We start from the raw sequence: 22,904 nt of genomic DNA, 5'->3' as shown, positions 1-22,904 counted from the left end.
AGGTGTTGCTCCTCCAACTTGAGTGTGGCATCATCATGACAGTGGAGGAGGCCGTGGATCGACATATCAGAATGGGAATGGGAATCGGAAGTGGAATTAAAATAGGTGGCAACTGGGAGATCTGGCGAACGAAGCACAGGTGCTCGGAGAAACGGTCTTCCAATCTACATCGGGTCTCATCAATATACAGGAAGCCACACTGGGAGCACTGAACACAGTAGATGACCCCAACAGACTCACAAGTGAAGTGTCGCCTCACCTGGAAGGACTGTCTGGGGCACTGAATGGTAGTGAGGGGGGAGGTGTAGGGGCAAGTATAGTACTAGTTCCACTTGCAAGGATAAGTGCCAGGAGGGAGATCAGTGGGGAGGGACGAATGGGCAAGGGAGTCACATAGGGAACGATCCCTGCAGAAAGTGGGGGGGGGGGAGGGCAGGGAAAGATGTGTTTAGTGGTGAGATCCTGTTGGAGGTGGCAGAAGTTCTGGAGAATTGTGCTGGACGTGGAGGCTGGTGGGGTGGTACTTGCCTTGGATTCACCAGATGTGCTGGGTCTGCAGTTCACTGTGTGTAGGGACTGAAATGTGAGCCTTGCTCACACCGTACCTGACATGCATTTCAGCAGAATGCAAATGAAGGAAGCACTATCAGCTAGAGAAACTCCATCCACTCCTTACACTGTACTTCAGGATGGGAAAGGAACAAAAATCAGCTGCATAGGAGCCTCTCTTCGTTTCATCTCATGTTCTCATCTCCCTTCAGTCAGTTCTGAGCAACTGTTAATGTTGACAACTTTACTGTGGTCCTGTTTTTTACTGCAGCATCCTCTCTCAGGATCTGTACAACTAAGATGAGATGGAAATCTCTCCAGCCTACCATCATGTTGCTGCCACTGGGAAGGTTTGTTATCAGACATAGAAAATGTGCGTAAAAGGGCAATGTTACAATACCCATGGGGGGGGGGTTAATATGCAGGTACATAGATTTGGAAAATCAGTTAGATGTTGGATCCCAAGAGAAGGAATTTGTAGAATGCCAACAAAATGGTTTTTCAGCAACACACACAAAACGCTGGAGGAACTCAGCAGGCCGGGCAACATCAATGGAAAAAAGTACAGTTGACGTTTCGAGCCAAAACCCTTGGGTAGGACTTTTTTCCATAGATGCTGCCTGGCCTGCTGTGTTCCTCCAGCATTTTGTGAGTGTTGCTTGGATTTCCAGCATCTGCAGATTTTCTCTTGTTGTGAAATTTCACGTCACGTGCCGGTGATAATAAACCAGATTCTGAAATGATTTTTTTGTGTTTGACCCACTAGAGAAAAGGTTATTCTGGATTGGGTGTTGTGTAATGAACCAGATTTGATGAGGCACACTTCAGAGGCAGTGATCATTTGATAGAATTCTCTCTGTTGGTTGAGAGGGAAAAGCTAAAATCAGACGTATAAGAACTACAGTAAAGAAAAACTACAGAGGCATGAGAGAAGAGCTGGCCAGAGTTGATTGGAAGAGGACGCCAAGAGGGAAGATGGCAGAGCAGCAATGGCTAAAGTTCCTGGGAGCAGTTTGGAAAGCATAAAACAGATACACCACAAAGATGAAGAAGTTTTCTGAAAGGAGGATGAAGCAACCCTGGCTGACAAGGGAAGTCAAAGACAGCATAAAAAAAAATGAGAGGGTAAACAGTGCAGCAAAAATTACTGGGAAACCAGAGATTTGGGAAGCATTTAAAAACCAACAAAAGTCAATGAAAAAAAGTCAGTGAGTGAGTGGGCCAGTGAAGGAGTGGAGCTTCGAGGCTTCCACTCGAGAGGCTTCGACGAGAAGAGGCGGAGGGCAAGCTAGCTCGTAGTTAGTTTTTACAATGTCTCCTGAGACGGTGATGTGCCTCTCATGTGAGATGTGGCGGTCTTGGGGGAACTTCCCTCTCCTGCAGAGTCACATCTGCCAGAAGTGCATGCGGCTGGGCGATATGGAAGACCATGTTAGGAATCTGGAGCAGCAGCTGGATGACCTTCGACTCATAAGGGAGAATGAGGCAGTCATAGATGAGAGCTACACGGAGGTAGTCATACCTAGGCTGTTGGAAGCAGGTCGTTGGGTGACAGTCAGAGGGGGGAAAGTGAAGGTGAGCAGACAGGTAGTGCAGAGCACCCCTGCAGCCATTCCCCTGAATAATAGGTTTACCGTCCTGGATACTGTTGGCGGGGATGACCGACCAGGTGTGAGCCACAGTGGCAGGGCCTCCAGCACTGAGTCTGACCCTGTGGAGCAGAAGGGTGGGACGGAGAAGAGGAGAGCTGTCGTCATTGGAGACTCTATAGTCAGGGGAGCAGACAGGAGATTTTGTGGACCTGAGAAGGACACCCACATGGTTTGTTGCCTCCCGGGTGCCAGGGTCCAGGATGTCTCTGACCGGGTGCACGACATCCTGGTACAAGAGGGAAAGCAACCAGAAGTCGTGATACATGTTGGTACCAACGACATAGGCAGGAAGAGGGATGAGGTCCTGAAGTGTGAGTTTCGGGAACTAGGCAGAAGGCTGAAGAGCAGGACCTCAAGGCTGGCATTCTCAGGATTGCTGCCAGTGCTACGTGACTGTGATGGTAAGAATTGGAGGAGATGGCAGTTGAATGCGTGGCTGAGGAGTTGGTGCAGGGAGCAGGGTTTTAGATTTTTAGATCATTGGGATCTCTTCTGGGGAAGGTGGGACCTGTACAGATTGGATGGGTTGCACCTGAACTCGAGGGGGAGCAATATCCTTGCAGGTAGGTTTGCTAGCATGGTTCAGGAGGGTTTAAACTAATTTGCGAGGGGGATGGGACCCAGAATGATAGAGCACTGAAAGAAGTACATGGAGTAAAGCCAGATCTATCATACAGAGAGGCTTTGAGGAAAGAGAAGCAGGATAAATGGTGTAAAGACAGTAAGGTAGAAGGGCTGAAATGTGTGTACCTCAATGCAAGAAGCATCAGGAACAAAGGTGATGAACTGAGAGCTTGGATACATACATGGAATTATGATGTAGTGGCCATTACAGAGACTTGGCTGACACCAGGGCAGGAATGGATTCTCAATATTCCTGGATTTCAATGCTTTAAAAGGGATAGAGAGGGTGGAAAAAGGGGAGGAGGGGTGGCATTACTGGTCAGGGATACTATTACAGCTACAGAAAGGGTGGGTAATGTAGCAGGATCCTCTTTTGAGTCAATATGGGTGGAAGGCAGGAACAGGAAGGGAGCAGTTACTCTATTGGGGGTATTCTATAGGCCCCCCTGGTAGCAGAAGAGATACAGAGGAGCAGATTGGGAGGCAGATTTTGGAAAGGTGCAAAAATAACAGGGTTGTTATCATGACTGACTTTAACTTCCCTAATATTGATTGGTACCTGATTAGTTCCAAGGGTTTAGATGGGGCAGAGTTTGTTAAGTGTGTTCAGGACAGATTCCTGTCACAGTATGTGGACAGGCCGACCAGGGGGAATGCCATACTAGATCTAGTACTAGGTAACGAACCGGGTCAGGTCACAGATCTCTCAGTGGGTGAGCATCTGGGGGACAGTGACCACCGCTCCCTGGCCTTTAGCATTATCATGGAAAAGGATAGAATCAGAGAGGACAGGAAAATTTTTAATTGGGGAAAGGCAAATTATGAGGCTATAAGGCTAGAACTTGCGGGTGTGAACTGGGATGATGTTTTTGCAAGGAAATGTAGTATGGACATGTGGTCGATGTTTAGAGATCTCTTGCGGGATGTCAGGGATAAATTTGTCCCGGTGAGGAAGATAAAGAATGGTAGGGTGAAGGAACCATGGGTGACAAGTGAGGTGGAAAATCTAGTCGGGTAGAAGAAGGCAGCATACATGAGGTTTAGGAAGCAAGGATCAGATGGGTCTACTGAGGAATATGGGGAAGCAAGAAAGGAGCTTAAGAAGGGGCTGAGAAGAGCAAGAAGGGGGCATGAGAAGGCCTTACAACAGGAATTCTGCAGATGCTGGAAATTCAAGCAACACACATCAAAGTTGCTGGTGAACGCAGCAGGCCAGGCAGCATCTCTAGGAAGACTGCACCTCCTCCTAGAGATGCTGCCTGGCCTGCTGCGTTCACCAGCAACTTTGATGTGCGTTGCATGAGAAGGCCTTGGCGAGTAGGGTAAAGGAAAACCCCAAGGTATTCTTCAATTATGTGAAGAAAAAAAGGATGACAGGAGTGAAGGTAGGACCGATTAGAGATAAAGGTGGGAAGATGTGCCTGGAGGCTGTGGAAGTGAGTGAGGTCCTCAATGAATACTTCTCTTCGGTATTCACCAATGAGAGGGAACTTGATGATGGTGAGGACAATATGAGTGAGGTTGATGTTCTGGAGCATGTTGATATTAAGGGAGAGGAGGTGTTGGAGTTGTTAAAATACATTAGGACAGATAAGTCCCCGGGGCCTGACGGAATATTCCCCAGGTTCCTCCATGAGGCGAGAGAAGAGATTGCTCAGCCTCTGGCTAGGATCTTTATGTCCTCGTTGTCCACGGGAATGGTACCGGAGGATTGGAGGGTGGCGAATGTTGTCCCCTTGTTCAGAAAAGGTAGTAGGGATAATCCGGGTAATTATAGACCAGTGAGCCTTACGTCTGTGGTGGGAAAGCTGTTGGAAAAGATTCTTAGAGACAGGATCTATAGGTATTTAGAGAATCATGGTCTGATCAGGGACAGTCAGCATGGCTTTGCGAAGGGCAGATCGTGTCTAATAAGCCTGATAGAGTTCTTTGAGGAGGTGACCAGGCATATAGATGAGGGTAGTGCTGTGAATGTGATCTACATGGATTTTAGTAAGGCATTTGACAAGGTTCCACATTGTAGGCTTATTCAGAAAGTTAGGCATGGGATCCAGGGAAGTTTGGCCAGGTGGATTCAGGATTGGCTTGCCTGCAGAAGGCAGAGGATGGTGGTGGAGGGAGTACATTCAGATTGGAGGATTGTGACTAGTGGTGTCCCATAAGGATCTGTTCTGGGACCTCTACTTTTCGTGATTTTTATTAACGACCTGGATGTGGGGGTAGAAGATTGGGTTGGTAAGTTTGCAGACGACACAAAGGTTGGTGGTGTTGTAGATAGTGTAGAGGATTGTCAAAGATTGCAGAGAGACATTGATAAGATGCAGAAGTGGGTGGAGAAGTGGCAGACGGAGTTCAACCCGGAGAAGTGTGAGATGGTACACTTTGGAAGGACAAACTCCAAGGCAGAGTACAAAGTAAATGACAGGATACTTGGTAGTGTGGAGGAGCAGGGGGATCTGGGGTACATGTCCACAGATCCCTGAAAGTTGCCTCACAGGTGGATAGGGTAGTTAAGAAAGCTTATGGGGTGTTAGTTTTCATAAGTCGAGGGATAGAGTTTAAGAGTCGCGATGTAATGATATAGCTCTATAAAACCCTGGTTAGGCCACACTTGGAGTACTGTGTCCAGTTCTGGTCACCTCACTATAGGAAGAATGTGGAAGCATTGGAAAGGGTACAGAGGAGATTTACCAGGATGCTGCCTGGTTTAGAGAGTATGCATTATGATCAGAGATTAAGGGAGCTAGGGCTTTACTCTTTGGAGAGAAGGAGGATGAGAGGAGACGTGATAGAGGTGTACAAGAAAATAAGAGGAATAGATGGAGTGGATAGCCAGTGCCTCTTCCCCAGGGCATCACTGCTCAATACAAGAGGACATGGCTTTAAGGTAAGGGGTGGGAAGTTCAAGGGGGATATTAGTGGAAGGTTTTTTACTCAGAGAGTGGTTGGTGCGTGGAATGCACTGCCTGAGTCAGTGATGGAGGCAGATACACTAGTGAAATTTAAGAGTCTACTAGACAGGTATATGGAGGAATTTAAGGTGGGGGCTTATATGGGAGGCAGGGTTTGAGGGTTGGCACAACATTGTGGTGTACTATTCTATGTTCTATGTAAAAGCCATAAGGAGGAAAAAGATGAAATATGAAGGTAAGCTAGCCAATAAAATAAAAGAGGATACCAACCATTTTATATGGTTTATCTTATATATAAAGAGATGAGAGTGAATATTGGACCACTGGAAAATGACACTGGAGAGGTAGTAATGTGTGATAAAGAAATGGCGGGCAAACTCAATAAGTTTTCTGCATCAGTCTTCACTGTGGAAGACACCAGCAGTATGCTAGAAATTTGAGAGTGTCATGGGCAGTAGAGAGTAAGGAGAAGGTGTTTGGGAAGCTGAAAGATCTGAAGATGGATAAGTCACTTAGACACACCCCAGGGTTCTGAAAGAGGCAACTGAAGGCATTGTGGAGGCATTTATAGTGACCTTTCAAGAATCACTTGATTCTGGAGTACTGGAAAACTGCAAATGTCAATTCGCTCTTTAAGAAGGAAAAGAGGCAAAAGACAGGAAATTATTGACCAGTTAGCCGGATTTCAGTGGTTGGCAAGATGTTGGAGTCCTTTATTAAGGATGGGCTTTTGTGATACTTGGAAGCACATTATAAAGTAGACCAAAGTCATCATGATTTCCTGAAGAGATCATATCTCCAGACAAATCTGTTGGAATCCTTTGAGGAAATAACACGCGGGAGACACAAAGGAGAGTCAATGGATGTGTTTACTTCAATTTTCAGAAGATTCTTGACAAGGTGCCACACATGAAGCTGCTAAACAAGATAAGAGCCATGGTATTACAGGAAAGATACTAGCATGAATAAAAGACTGGCTGACAGGCAGAAGGCAAAAAGTGGGAATAAAGGGGGACTTTTCTGGTTGGTTGCCAGTGACTTGTGGTGTTCGGCAGGGGTGAGTGTTGGGACCACTTGATGGCTTTGTAGCCAGGTTTTCAGTCAGTACAAAGATAAGTGGATGAGCAGGTAATGTTGAGGAAGCAAGGAGTCTACATGAGGATTTAGATAGGTTAGGAGAATGGACAAAGAAGTGAATACATTGTAGGGAAATGTGTGATCGTGAGCTTTGATAGAAGGAATAAAGACATGACCTGTTTTCTAAAGGGGAAAACATTCAGAAATCAGGGAATTAAAAGTCTTTGTGCAGGACTCTCTAAGGGTTAACTTGCTGGGTGAGTCGGTGGCAAGGAAGGCAAAAGCAACGTTAACATTCATTTTGAGAGACTAGAATATAGAAGCAAGGATGTAATTCTGAGGCTTTATAAGATGTTGGCCAGAATGTATTTGGAGTATTGTGAGCAGTTTTAGGCTCCTTATCTAAGAAAGGATGTGTTGGCATTGGACAGGGTCCAGAGGAAGCTCACTAGAATGAGTTCAAGAATGAAAGGATTAACATATGAGGAGCATTTGATAGTTCTGGGCCTGTACTCACCAGAGTTCATAAGAAAGAGGGGAGAATCTCATCAAAACCTATCAAATACTGAAAGGCCTATGGTCATTGAGAGAATGTTTCCTATAGTGGAGGAGTCTAGGACCAGAGGACATAACCTCAGAGTAGAACGACATCCCTTTAGAACAGAGAGGAAGAGGTATTTCTTTAGCCAGAGGATGGTGAATCTATGAAATTCATTGCCAGAAATGGCTGTGGAGGGCAAATCATTGGGTATATTTAAAGCGGAGGTTGATAAGATCTTGATTAGAAAGGGTGCCAAAAGTTATGGACAGCAGGCAGGAGAATGAAGTTGCGCAGGAAAATAAATCTTCCATGATGGAATGGTGGGGCAAACTTGATGGGCCAAATGGCCCAATTCTGCTGCTACGGTTTTATAATAAACTTGATTCTTATTCCTTTGTGAATGCAACTGAAGCAACAGTCTGACATCCTCTAGGACAAAGCAGCCCGATTAACAATAACTGCTCCTCCTCCTCCACTGTGGACACCCCAGCCCCTCCACCATGGACACCCCAGCACCCTCCACCATGGACAGCCCAGCACCCTCCACCATGGAAACCCCAGCACCCTCTCCATGGACACCCCAACACCCTCCACCATGGACAGCCCAGCACCCTCTCCATGGACACCCCAGCTCCTCCACTATGGACACCCCAGCACCCTCCACCATGGACACCCCAGCCCCTCCACCATGGACACCTCAGCCCCTCCACCATGGACACCCCAGCACCCTCTCCATGGACACCCCAGCTCCTCCACCATGGACACCCCAGCCCCTCCACCGTGGACACCCCAGCTCCTCCACCGTGGACACCCCAGCTCCTCCACCATGGACACCCCAGCCCCTCCACCGTGGACACCTCAGCTCCTCCACCATGGACACCTCAGCCCCTCCACCATGGACACCCCAGCCCCTCCACCATGGACACCCCAGCCCCTCCACCATGGACACCCCAGCACCCTCTCCATGGACACCCCAGCTCCTCCACCATGGACACCCCAGCACCCTCCACCGTGGACACCCCAGCTCCTCCACCGTGGACACCCCAGCACCCTCCACCATGGACATCCCAGCCCCTCCACCATGGACACCCCAGCACCCTCTCCATGGACACCCCAGCTCCTCCACCGTGGACACCCCAGCCCCTCCACCGTGGACACCCCAGCTCCTCCACCGTGGACACCCCAGCACCCTCCACCATGGACACCCCAGCTCCTCCACCATGGACACCCCAGCACCCTCCACCATGGGCACCCCAGCACCCTCCACCATGGACAGCCCAGCACCCTCTCCATGGACACCCCAGCACCTCCACCGTGGACACCCCAGCTCCTCCACCGTGGACACCCCAGCACCCTCCACCATGGACACCCCAGCTCCTCCACCATGGACACCCCAGCCCCTCCACCGTGGACACCCCAGCTCCTCCACCGTGGACACCCCAGCACCCTCCACCATGGACACCCCAGCCCCTCCACCATGGACACTCCAGCACCCTCTCCATGGACACCCCAGCTCCTCCACCGTGGACACCCCAGCCCCTCCACCGTGGACACCCCAGCCCCTCCACCGTGGACACCCCAGCTCCTCCACTGTGGACACCCCAGCACCCTCCACCATGGACACCCCAGCTCCTCCACCATGGACACCCCAGCACCCTCCACCATGGGCACCCCAGCACCCTCCACCATGGACAGCCCAGCACCCTCTCCATGGACACCCCAGCTCCTCCACCGTGGACACCCCAGCACCCTCCACCATGGACACCCCAGCTCCTCCACCATGGACACCCCAGCCCCTCCACCATGGACACCCCAGCACCCTCCACCATGGACAGCCCAGCACCCTCTCCATGGACACCCCAGCTCCTCCACCATGGATACCCCAGCTCCTCCACCATGGACACCCCAGCACCCTCCACCATGGGCACCCCAGCACCCTCTCCATGGACACCCCAGCACCCTCCACCATGGGCACCCCAGCACCCTCCACCATGGACACCTCAGCCCCTCCACCATGGACACCCCAGAACCCTCCACCATGGACACCTCAGCCCTTCCACCATGGACACCCCAGCTCCTCCACCATGGACACCCCAGCACCCTCCACCATGGGCACCCCAGCACCCTCCACCATGGACAGCCCAGCACCCTCTCCATGGACACCCCAGCTCCTCCACCGTGGACACCCCAGCACCCTCCACCATGGACACCCCAGCTCCTCCACCATGGACACCCCAGCCCCTCCACCATGGACACCCCAGCACCCTCCACCATGGACAGCCCAGCACCCTCTCCATGGACACCCCAGCTCCTCCACCATGGACACCCCAGCTCCTCCACCATGGACACCCCAGCACCCTCCACCATGGGCACCCCAGCACCCTCTCCATGGACACCCCAGCACCCTCCACCATGGGCACCCCAGCACCCTCCACCATGGACACCTCAGCCCCTCCACCATGGACACCCCAGAACCCTCCACCATGGACACCCCAGCTCCTCCACCATGGACACCCCAGCACCCTCCACCATGGGCACCCCAGCACCCTCCACCATGGACAGCCCAGCACCCTCTCCATGGACACCCCAGCACCTCCACCGTGGACACCCCAGCTCCTCCACCGTGGACACCCCAGCACCCTCCACCATGGACACCCCAGCTCCTCCACCATGGACACCCCAGCCCCTCCACCGTGGACACCCCAGCTCCTCCACCGTGGACACCCCAGCACCCTCCACCATGGACACCCCAGCCCCTCCACCATGGACACTCCAGCACCCTCTCCATGGACACCCCAGCTCCTCCACCGTGGACACCCCAGCCCCTCCACCGTGGACACCCCAGCCCCTCCACCGTGGACACCCCAGCTCCTCCACTGTGGACACCCCAGCACCCTCCACCATGGACACCCCAGCTCCTCCACCATGGACACCCCAGCACCCTCCACCATGGGCACCCCAGCACCCTCCACCATGGACAGCCCAGCACCCTCTCCATGGACACCCCAGCTCCTCCACCGTGGACACCCCAGCACCCTCCACCATGGACACCCCAGCTCCTCCACCATGGACACCCCAGCCCCTCCACCATGGACACCCCAGCACCCTCCACCATGGACAGCCCAGCACCCTCTCCATGGACACCCCAGCTCCTCCACCATGGACACCCCAGCTCCTCCACCATGGACACCCCAGCACCCTCCACCATGGGCACCCCAGCACCCTCTCCATGGACACCCCAGCACCCTCCACCATGGGCACCCCAGCACCCTCCACCATGGCCACCTCAGCCCCTCCACCATGGACACCCCAGAACCCTCCACCATGGACACCTCAGCCCTTCCACCATGGACACCCCAGCTCCTCCACCATGGACACCCCAGCACCCTCCACCATGGGCACCCCAGCACCCTCCACCATGGACAGCCCAGCACCCTCACCATGGACACCCCAGCTCCTCCACCCTGGACACCCCAGCACCCTCCACCATGGACACCCCAGCTCCTCCACCATGGACACCCCAGCCCCTCCACCATGGACACCCCAGCACCCTCCACCATGGACAGCCCAGCACCCTCTCCATGGACACCCCAGCTCCTCCACCATGGACACCCCAGCTCCTCCACCATGGACACCCCAGCACCCTCCACCATGGGCACCCCAGCACCCTCACCATGGACACCCCAGCACCCTCCACCATGGGCACCCCAGCACCCTCCACCATGGACACCTCAGCCCCTCCACCATGGACACCCCAGAACCCTCCACCATGGACACCTCAGCCCTTCCACCATGGACACCCCAGCACCCTCCACCATGGGCACCCCAGCACCTCCACCATGGACACCTCAGCCCCTCCACCATGGACACCCCAGCACCCTCCACCGTGGACACCCCAGCTCCTCCACCATGGACACCCCAGCACCCTCCACCATGGACACCCTAGCCCCTCCACGATGGACATCCCAGCACCCTTCACCATGGGAACCCCAGCACCTCCACCATGGACACCCCAGCACCCTCTCCATGGGCACCCCATCTCCTCCACCATGGACACCTCAGCACCTCCACCATGGACACCCCAGCACCCTCCACCATGGACACCCCAGCTCCTCCACCATTGACACCCCAGCACCCTCCACCATGGACACCCCAGCACCCTCTCCATGGACACACCAGCACCTCCACCATGGACACCCCAGCACCCTCCACCATGGACACCCCAGCTCCTCCACCATGGACACCCCAGCACCCTCCACCATGGGCACAACAGCACCTCCACCATGGACACCCCAGCACCCTCCACCATGGACACCCCAGCACCCTCCACCATGGGCACACCAGCACCTCCACCATGGACACCCCAGCACCCTCTCCATGGACACCCCAGCTCCTCCACCATGGACACCCCAGCACCCTCTCCATGGGCACAACAGCACCTCCACCATGGACACCCCAGCTCCTCCACCATGGACACCCCAGCTCCTCCACCATGGACACCCCAGCACCCTCCACCATGGGCACAACAGCACCCTCCACCATGGACACCCCAGCACCCTCTCCATGGGCACACCAGCACCTCTACCATGGACACCCCAGCACCCTCCACCATGGGCACAACAGCACCCTCCACCATGGACACCCCAGCACCCTCTCCATGGGCACACCAGCACCTCCACCATGGACACCCCAGCACCCTCTCCATGGACACCCCAGCTCCTCCACCATGGACACCCCAGCACCCTCTCCATGGGCACCCCAGCACCTCTACCATGGACACCCCAGCACCCTCTCCATGGACACCCCAGCACCCTCCACCATGGACACCCCAGCTCCTCCACCATGGACACCCCAGCTCCTCCACCATGGACACCCCAGCACCCTCCACCATGGACACCCCAGCACCTCCACCATGGACACCTCAGCCCCTCCACCATGGGCACCCCAGCACCCTCTCCATGGGCACACCAGCACCTCTACCATGGACACCCCAGCACCCTCCACCATGGGCACAACAGCACCCTCCACCATGGACACCCCAGCACCCTCTCCATGGGCACACCAGCACCTCCACCATGGACACCCCAGCACCCTCTCCATGGACACCCCAGCTCCTCCACCATGGACACCCCAGCACCCTCTCCATGGGCACCCCAGCACCTCTACCATGGACACCCCTGCACCCTCCACCATGGGCACACCAGCACCTCCACCATGGACACCCCAGCACCCTCTCCATGGGCACACCAGCACCTCTACCATGGACACCCCAGCACCCTCCACCATGGGCACACCAGCACCTCCACCATGGACACCCCAGCACCCTCTCCATGCATGTCCCACTATCCATTCAAGGTGTTGCAGTGTGTATTGTAACCAAGGCACTGGGGTTTTTCAGCAGCACCTGCTTGCCGATCCTGCCATGACAGAGCACGGGCACTCAGGCAAAAGGGAACCCCTCCACCAGCAGGTCCTCCTCCGAATCATGTACCATCTCAATATAAACATAGGTCACTGGTCTTGCCCCACTACCAAATCTAACCCCTTGCTCACAGCACCATGAGAGCTCTTTCACCAGCAGGTCTCCTTCATTAAAGAGCTGAAATCTTTCACCGGCTTCAAGTTGGAGTCAGTGTTAGCATTTTACAATGCAGTTGGTTCCCTCATATAAAGTTATCTGTTTGCAAGAACTTAGTGTGTGTATCCTAAATGATTATAAGTTTATAGGCAATGAAGAATCAACAGTGTGAAAGAAAATGAAATGTTGGAAATCTAGAAGAGGGGGCAACGTCTCAAGAGCACCAACAAAATCTTAATTCCTAAGGAAAAGTTGGGTCATTCTTACTGAAAAGGTGCTGGTCACTTAGAAAAGTTTAATGCCGGTCAACCAATATAACTGAGTTCTTCGAGGATGTAACAAGCAGGGTGGATAGAGAGAACTTATTGATATATTTTCAGAAGACATTGGATAAGTGCCATGTGGAATCTTGTGCTCCTGGCTTTGGGCGAAATGGACTGCAGATTGTGATTGGTTGTCCATCGTTTCCAATGATGACAGTGATTATGTTCCGATAATTTGAACTTCATGAAGAAACCTGTGCATAGCTTTTGAAGCAGCTCCACTCTCGCGACCTCGGAAATCTAGTTCCAGTGGTTCGAGTAGTTGTCACAACTGTGTTGCAAACATTGCCTGTGTTCCGATTTGAGATGGCACTGGTGAAACACAGCGACAACTTACTGACCACAAATAAAAGAAAATGACACACTTTTTCTGGAAAATGATCACTGCAATCAATAGTCTGAAACCTCCACCTTGGAGCTGAGCTTTTGAACCACCTGTATGACCTGGCATTTTTGCAGTGTGAATTGTGGTCTCGAAGGTGCAGGACAGCTGCAGTGTGGCGTGTATGGGCTGAATGAGGTGGCATGACCTGGGCCCGAGAACAAGGAATGAGCCATTGCTGAAGCAGACGGAGCAGATATGAAGCGGGGGATCCGAGTTGAGGAGGTGGGGCCCACGACCAAGGAATAAGCCGATGTTTGACCGATTTAAGAGCTAGGGAAGATTGGAAAGGTCAGTTACGGGCCAAATTGAGGTGATAGGGCCCAGGCCCGAGAACGCATCGAAGCAGCAGGGTCTGAATCTGGGCATGAGGAACAAGCTGAAGTTAGGTTGATTTAAGAGCCGAACCAAATTGATAGATAGATAGATAGACATACTTTGTTGATCCCGAGGGAAATTGGGTTTTGTTACAGTTGCACCAACCAAGGATAGAGTATAAATTTAGCAATATTAAACCATAAATAATTAAATAATAATATGTAAATTATGCCAGATGGAAATAAGTCCAGGACCAGCTTATTGGCTCAGGGTGTCTGACCCTCCAAGGGAGGAGTTGTAAAGTTTGATCGCCACAGGCAAGAATGACTTCCTATGACACTCTGTGTTGCATCTCGGTGGAATGAGTCTCTGGCTGAATGTACTCCTGTGCCCAACCAGTACATTATGTAGTGGATGGGAGACATTGTCCAAGATGGCATGCAACTTGGACAGCATCCTCTTTTCAGACACCACCGTCAGAGAGTCCAGTTCCATTCCCACAACATAACTGGCCTTACGAATGAGTTTGTTGATTCTGTTGGTGTCTGCTACCCTCAGCCTGATGCCCCAGCACACAACAGCAAACATGATAGCACTGGCCACCACAGACTCGTAGAACATCGTCAGCATCGTCCGGCAGATGTTAAAGGACCTCAGTCTCCTCAGGAAAAAGTCAGGGTGTTGGGGCCAGAGGTGAGGGACAGGCCAGTGTTTGGCAAGGTTTACCCATCTCTGCACTGAACTGAGGCTGTGGCCTGCAACTTACAGACTCCTGGACCAGCTGCAGTGATGACTAGATTTGTGGCTGTGAACTCACTTTCCCGAATTTAATTCCAAATGTTATTTGCTTACTTTTTATTGTTTGCACGATTTGTTCTTACTTTTGCGCACTGGGTGTTTGACATTTTGTTTAATGGGCTCTATTGGGTTTCTTTGATTTGTGGCCGCCTGTAAGGAGGCAAATCTCAAGGTTGTACAATGTATAAATAGTTTGACAATAAATGTTCTTTGAACTTTGAGGTCTTTCTTGGTTGCAGTGGATGACCATGACTTCTCTGCTTTGTCATGCCCTTCTCTCTGTAAAACCTTACAAAACATCCTTCCTTGCCATTGGAAGAGGCTGCCCAGGAGGGCAGCATATTGTGATGAGGGTACTTGGACTGCTGCAGGGTGTTGATATATTGCATGAGTAGGTGAAACTCTGGCAACTGGAGTTCAATAAATTTAGAGCAATTCGTAGAAATTCGTTTTCACTTTGACACAAAGAAATATTTTCTGTTGATCAATGTCAAAAAAGCCACATTAAATCTACTGTTATTCAATGTTGTAAAACAATAAAACATGAAAAATTACAAGGGCGGGTGAATACTTTTTATAGGATATATATACAGTTGTTGTACACACAGTCTCTCCCATCTCAGCCACTGAAGCTTGTAACTCCTCCAGAGCTGTCACAGGTCTCTTGGTGGCCTCCCTCACTAGTCCCCTTCTTGCATGGTCACTCAGTGTTTGAGGATGGCCTGCTCTCGGCAGATTTACAGCTGTGTCATATTCTTTCCATTTCTTGATGATTGACTTAACCGTACTCCAAGTTCAGTGTCAAAAAGGCCATATTAAATCCATTATGATTCAACATTATAAAACAATAAAACATGAAAACTTCTGTGGGGGGGGTGCTGAACACGCTTTATAGGGACTGTATATGATATATTATTTTATGTAAACACAGTAATTCATGGAGTAACAAACATGCAAATAGGCCTAACCTGTATATCAGTGCAGCAGCAACACAACGCAGCACCAGTGGAGCGAAGCGGGTGGTGGTTATGTCGCAGAGGAGGGACCAGCTTGTGGGTCCTCCTCCAACTTTGGTTTCTTCTTCAAGTAGGCATCAAGATTTGATGCCTTTTCTTGAATTTCCTCTCATGAAGCAGTTCTCAGTAGCAGGAAATCATGTCAAGGACATCACTCGTTGTCTTTTCCCTTCGCTCCCAGTCAGGGTCATATCGATGAACTGGTACATAATTTGTATGATCGCGGTGATGCTAATGCTGAGGAATTTTGAGGTAAGGTTTCTTGCTGGTGTTTCCTCTTCTCCATCCGTGTCCTCAGGTTCACCCAAGATGCGTTGCTCTGCCATTTCTCGCAGCTCTTTGCTGTCGGGACTAGCCGCTGTACCAGAGGTATACATGCTATTGAGGTTACAGTGCTGTTTAAAGCTATCAAACCAACTTCTGCTGGCTGTGAATGTTCTTCTTCGTCATGAATATGACTGAAGATGCTTCTTGTGTTTTCCATTATTACCAGCTGGCTTAGGGGCTTGTTTCATTGTGTTTGGCCATCCACTCAGATATCCACTCAAGCAAATGCTTCCTGGAACGAGTCACCTTCTTTGATGATAATTTTGAGGTTGTCATTGCAGAAGTTTGTATTTTGTCTGTATTTTTTTAATAATTGTAATTGTTCTGATTACTGATGTAACCAATTTCAAAGAGGCAGCAACATCAACCTGACATTCACCAGCTTCCAAATGCCACATCACTTGCAGTTTCACATCCATGCTAATGCTTTTCCTAGACATCTTCAATGTATAACCCTCACTGGAAGTTGCAGGCCGTCTTCCAGACATTACAGGTGAATAAAAAGGAATAAATTGCTGAGGAAGCAAGAATGTTTCCACATGAGGGGGAAGGCAGAACATGAACTAATACATGATTGACTGTGTGTGTATGTAAAGCGCTCCCATTGGCTGATTGAATGTCTACAGGTGGCTGCTCTTGAGGTTTTAAGTGTTTAGAATGAATTTTTGTCATTTTTACAAATGTCAATAGAGAATTGAATAACTGTGTTGTAGTGAATCAGCAAATATATATGTAATTTATATATATATTTTTAATTGTAATGTACTGCTGCTGTTAAACAACATATTTCAAGGCGTATGCCCAGTGCTATTAAACTTCATTCTGATTCTGAAATCTGGTCTTCAGCCTGTCCCTTCCTATGGACCTGACGATCAGACCCAGGTGAGCTTTATCATAGCCAGTGAATTGTGAATGTCTTTACAGTAATCATAGTAACTGATAATCTGTGCTTCAGTATAATTAAACAAAGATCAGTATATAGGGAGTTTCTGATGACAAACAAGTAATTTAGTTTGTCCATGCTTGATTGGACATCACTCTGCCTGACCTGCTCAGTTCCTCCAGCATTTTGTGTCCATTGCTTACAATTCTGTGCATTAAGTGGGGAATCATTGTTCAGTTTCCTTTTCAATCATGTAGGTGGGATTTCGCATCACCCCAGAGGAAAACACCTCCCTGAGTGACATCTTGCAGCTGGGCCTTGAGAGGCATTTGGAAGATCTGAGTGATATTAGTTCCCAGGCGACTAAAGAATATAGCTTGGAGAAAGCTCTCAGCAAGATGCAGAGGGACTGGAAAGAAGTTAATTTTACATTTGTGCATTACAAAGACTCCGGCATTGAGATCATGGCACCGCTGGATGACGTTCAGGTGAAGTATATCAAAAATGACATTGGAGCAAGAACTTTGGTCTGCAGGATTAGGAAGACATCTCTCTTCTTTCCTCTTTCAGATTTCAGATTTGTGGATCATTGGGGTCTCTTCTGGGGAAGGTATGACCTGTGCAAAAAGGACAGGTTACATCTGAACTTGAGGGGGACCAATATCCTTGTGGGCAGGTTTGTCAGAGATGTTGGGGAATATTTAAACTAAGTTGGTGGGGGAATGGGAACTAAGGTGATAGGTCTGAGGATGGAGCAGTTGGTGTAAAGGTAGATGCAACATGTAGAGAGATTGTGAGGAAGGATGGGCAGTGGATAGGGCAGAATTGCAGTCAGTGGAATGGGTTGAAATGTTTCTATTTTAATGCAATAAATATCTGCAACGAACATGGGTCAGTACATAGAGCTACAAAGTTGTGGCCGTTACTCTCAGAAGGGCAGGAATGCCTGCTGGATGTTTGAGGGTTTAGATATTTCAAAAGGGACGGGAGTGGGAGGTCAAAGCAGCGGGGGAGTGGCCTTGCTAATCAGGAATAATATCACAACTACAGAAGGGCAGGATGTCATGAAGCGGTTGTCTACTGAGCCAGTATGGGTGGACGTTAGAAACAGGAAGGGAATAGTCATTCAATTGGGAGTATTCTCTAGATGCCATAATAGCAACAGAGACACTGAGGCTCAGACTGGGAGGCAGATTTTGGAAAGGTGAAAAAATAATAGTGCTATTATCATGAAGAGCTTCCACATACCTAATATTGATTGGCACCTCTTAGTGCAAAAGGTTTAGATGGAATGGAGTGTCCAGGATTCCTGACATATTACACAAACAGGCTGACAAGAGGCGAGGTCATACTGGATCTGGGGCTAGGACAGGTCAGGTATCAGATTTCTCAGTGGGTGACTGTTTTGGAGACAGTGACCACAATTCCCTGACCCTCACCACAGCCTTGGGCAGAAATAGGAGCAGATGTTATGGGAAAGTATTTAACTGAGGGAGGTGGAACTTTGGTGCTATCAGCCAAGAACTGTGGAGCACTTGCAGGAACTCAGGGAAATGCTCAACAGAGGTGTGGAGGATACTTAGGGAGCACTTGCAGGGTTTCTGGATAGGTTTGTCCCATTGAGGCATGGAATGGATGGTAGGGTGAAGGGACCGTGGTGACAAGAGATGTAGTACATCATGTCAAGAGGGAAAAAGCAGCTTACTTAAAGTTTAGTAGTCAAGGATCAAACAGAGCTCCAGAACGTTACAAAGTAGCTGGGAAGGAATTGAGTAAAGGACTTGGGAGAGCGAGAAGGGGCATGAGAAGGCCGTGGTGAGTGGGATTAAGGAAAACCCCAAGCAGCGATAGTGGTAGAAGGTAGAGCAGTGAATATGGTGGATGTGGATTTTCATAAGGTGTTTGATAAGGTTCCCCATGTTAGGATCATTCAGAAAGTCAGGAGGAATGGGATCCAGGGAAGTCTGACTATGTGGATATAGAATTGGCTTGCTCATAGATGACAGAAGGTGGTAGTAGATGGAGTGTTTGATGACCAGTGTTTTTCTGTAGGGATCTGTTCTGGGACCCCTGTTCTTTTTTGGCTTTTATGAATGACTTGGATGAGGAAGTGTAAGGGTGAGTTAGTATGTTTGTAGATGGAGTTGGGGATCTTGTGGACGGTTGTTGTAGGTCACACTGGGGCATTAACAGGATGAGGATCCGGGCTGAGACATGGCAGATGGAGTTCCGTACTGAGAAACGTGAAGTGGAAGGTCGAACTTGAAGGCAGAATGCAAGGTTTATGGCAGTACTGTATTCTTAACAGTGTGAAGGGAGGAACAGAGGGATCAAGGGTTCACGTCCATAGATCTCTCAAAGTTGTCATTCACATTGAGAGGGTGGTTAAGAGGGCATATTGTGTGTAGGCCTTCATTAGTCAGGGGGTTGATTACAAGAGCCGTGAGGTAATGTCACAGTTCTATGAAACCCTGGTCAGACCACACTTGGAATATTGTGTTCAGTTCTGATCACTTCATGATAGGAAGGATGTGGAAGCTTTAGAGAAGGTGCAGAGAAGATTTACCACAATGTTGCCTGGACTAGAGAGCACGTCTTATGAAGACAGGTTGAGTGAACTAGAATCTTTGGAGTGGAGGTGGATGAGAGGTGACAGTAGAGATATAGAAGACAGAAGAGGCATAGGTTAAGTGGATAACCACAGACTTTTTCCCAGGGCAGTAATGGCTAACATGGGTGTCATCACCAAAGGCACAACAGTCTCTTCCTTCTCTCCCCATAGTAACGAGGGGTATATACTTTACAGGATAAGACACAACCATTTTGTTATTACAGATTACCAGTTTGGCAATTCAAATGAAACAAAACTGGCTTAACATCTAAAAGAAAGGTTTAATGTCTTTCTTGCTGTTACATGGGTTGGTGTTTCAAGGAAAGAATCCATTTTTAACTTTTAATATTTTTAAAGATAGAGCATTTCAACAGGCTCACCAGCCCAATGAACCTGCGTAACGCAATTGCACCATGTGACCCATTAACCCACTAGCCCATGCATCTTAGCAATGTGGGAGGAAACTGGAGCACCCAGAGGAAACCCACGTTATCATGGGGAGAATGTAAAAACTGTTTCCGGACAGCGGCAGCATTGAACCCGGGTCACTGATGCTGTTAATAGTATTACATGAAATTCTATGCTGTCAGGTTATTTAAAACCTCTCGTCCTCTAAAATAGAGTTAACTTGTACCATTTTAAAGACGGCTGTGACCTCATGAACAGAAGATGTGAAAAGTTAAATTGTAAAACTAGCAATGCCAGAACCATCAGACGTGATTTTGCATTGCAGTATCATTCCTGTACTCTATGCAGGGGAATAGATTTCATTTACAATCTGCAATAAACAACAGTAAAATTCATCAGTGTTTGCCACAAATATAGCTCCATCCCAAATGCAAGTTATCAGTTTATTTTATCTCATTCTTAGCCTTTGTTCAGGACTTTAATCTGTGAATCTAATTCAATTCCCTCAGGTTTTACTGGAAGATCACATTGTGAAAACCACCACCATGAAAGGGTCACCATTTATCCTGCCCTTCAAAGAAGAAATCTCAGCCTGGGAATCTAAGCTGGTAGGCTGGTTTCAGAGAAGCTTCTGTTGAATTTAATTAGTGTCTAGATTTTTGTTACATCCCACGCCTGAGTTTTTGTTATCTTTCATCATTCATGCCTCAATAACTTCCGTTGATGTAACTTCTTAAACTTGGGTTGCAGTGCTCGAGCTGTGGGAACAGCACAACAGGCAGACTGTTAGATTGAGGCTGCTGTATCCTTTATTGAAAATGGGCTTTCAGTAAGTGAGTGAATTAACCATGTGAGACCAACCAAGGAAAGGATTTGCCTCCCACTTCACAGTGCCTCATCGGCTAGAACAGAGAATACCGGGCCCAGCTGTGCAAGATGAGAATTCTCTCCCAGAGCGTTTGTGAGACGGAATGTGTCTGAAAAGCTGTGCCCATTCATGAGAAGTCTTTTTTTGTTGTTTTTTCCGCATGCATTTTTGCATCACCTGTATACACTCTTTCAACAGTGGCTAATGCGCAACACCCTGGATTCCTGGCTGCACGTCCAAGCGGCTTGGATGTACCTGGAGCCGATCTTCAGCTCAGAGGATATCCATAATCAAATACCTGAACAAGGGAGGATGTTTGGAGTGGTGGACACCAACTGGTAAATCATTCCCTTTTGTCAAGTATGACAGAAATCTGAATTGATCCTATTTTTTGCCGGACAGAGCAAAGGCTACCTGCTGGAGTTTAACTAGTGTGAAGCACAGTGCTACACAATCATTCGTTCCAATTTAGTAATAAAACCAGTTTATTTTTCATATCTAAGTGATGTGGATTGGCTATTAGCTATTCACCCTGTGTTTTTTTTAACATTGTTTCATTTGAGTAGTTGACAAAGCCAGAATAAAATTAAATCCTTCAATATCAAAGAATTTTAATAGAGGCAACGGTGGTGAAATGTGCTTGACTGGGTTTAGGCTGCTGTAGAAGTGTTTGCATTTAATCTCTCAGTGCCGATTTCCTGGTGATGGGATAAGGAGGGGAATGTTGATTGATTGAACTTCTCGAACACAAGGGGTAAGTCAGACTCCTTAAGTCAGTGGGGTTCAAAGTCCAACAAGATTTTCAAACTGAATGTCAGTTTTGTCTTCAAGAGCTTAAGGATGCAGACAGCAGTCGAGGAGAGTGTTGAAATATGGGCTCTGTCTAATCATGGCAGTGGCATGTCAAAGCAATGAGAACACCTCTTCAAAGTAGACACTCTACAAGGAATTAACTTGTTCAATTCTAATTCTAATTATGCTTTATAAATGATCAGATTAATTAACTTATTCTTGTAAGTGATACACTGAATGGTGGGTATGATCGGTAATGGCATTATCTAATTGGCACAAACAACAAGTGCGAGCAGCGTTGACCTCAGACCCACAGACCGTTTTCCCACACGACCATCTGTGTAAATTCAGCAATCCACCAAGTCTGTATTGGCATCAAGAAAATATAAATTTTTTATTTTATGTATTGTGCTCTGTGACAGGCCCTTCCAGCCCAGTGAGCCACGTGACCTACAGACCTACTAACCCGCGTGTATTTTGGAATGTGGGTGGAAACCAGGACACCCAGAGGAAATACATGAGGTCACGGGGAGAACGTAACAAACCCCTTACAGAGAGTGGTGGAATTGAAGCTGGGTCGCTGGGGTGCTAACTACCACTGCTAAATATTACTAATAAAATAGTAATATTTTCACCCCTAAATTGTACTATATAAATAGTAATATCTAACATTGCCTTAACTGCCGAAAATAGTTTACCACATTCTCAGTGAAGAGTATGGGTGCTGCGGATGACATATTACCCCAAACCCCATCTGCTCCAGTATGGAGATCAAAGATCTGCGAGCAGAGACTGACCGGCAGAAAACCTTGTCCCTGTGTCTGGGCTGATGTTTATGTTTAATCAGACGCCATCACATAGAAACATAGAAACATAGAAACATAGAAAATAGGTGCAGGAGTAGGCCATTCGGCCCTTCGAGCCTGCACTGCCATTCAGTATGATCATGGCTGATCATCCAACTCAGAACCCTGCACCAGCCTTCTCTCCATACCCCCTGATCCCTTCAGCCACAAGGGCCATATCTAACTCCCTCTTAAATATAGCCAATGAACTGGCCTCAACTGTTTCCTGTGGCAGAGAATTCCACAGATTCATCACTCTCTGTGTGAAGAAGTTTTTCCTCATCTCGGTCCTAAAAGGCTTCCCCTTTATCCTCAAATTGTGACCCCTCGTTCTGGACTTCCCCAACATCGGGAACAATCTTCCTACATCTAGCCTGTCCAATCCCTTTAGAATTTTATA

The 22,904-nt window shown here is 49.1% G+C and overlaps 1 protein-coding gene across 1 annotated transcript in view; it reads left to right on the top strand.

Annotated features, from left to right (window-relative positions):
• The window catches only part of LOC134359584 (dynein axonemal heavy chain 3-like), a 542,314-nt gene that overhangs the window by 66,246 nt on the left and 453,164 nt on the right, over positions 1-22,904 (top strand). The window contains exons 15-17 of the mRNA XM_063073083.1: positions 17,238-17,468; positions 20,509-20,607; positions 21,066-21,205. Of these exons, the coding sequence (XP_062929153.1) occupies positions 17,238-17,468; positions 20,509-20,607; positions 21,066-21,205 (470 nt within the window). The remainder of the gene's footprint in view (positions 1-17,237; positions 17,469-20,508; positions 20,608-21,065; positions 21,206-22,904) is intronic.

The sequence above is a fragment of the Mobula hypostoma genome, chromosome 20, assembly GCF_963921235.1.
Source record: "Mobula hypostoma chromosome 20, sMobHyp1.1, whole genome shotgun sequence".
Classification (NCBI taxonomy): domain Eukaryota; kingdom Metazoa; phylum Chordata; class Chondrichthyes; order Myliobatiformes; family Myliobatidae; genus Mobula; species Mobula hypostoma.
The sequence above is the reverse complement of the archived record's forward strand: the minus strand, read 5'-3'. Positions and strand labels throughout refer to the sequence as shown.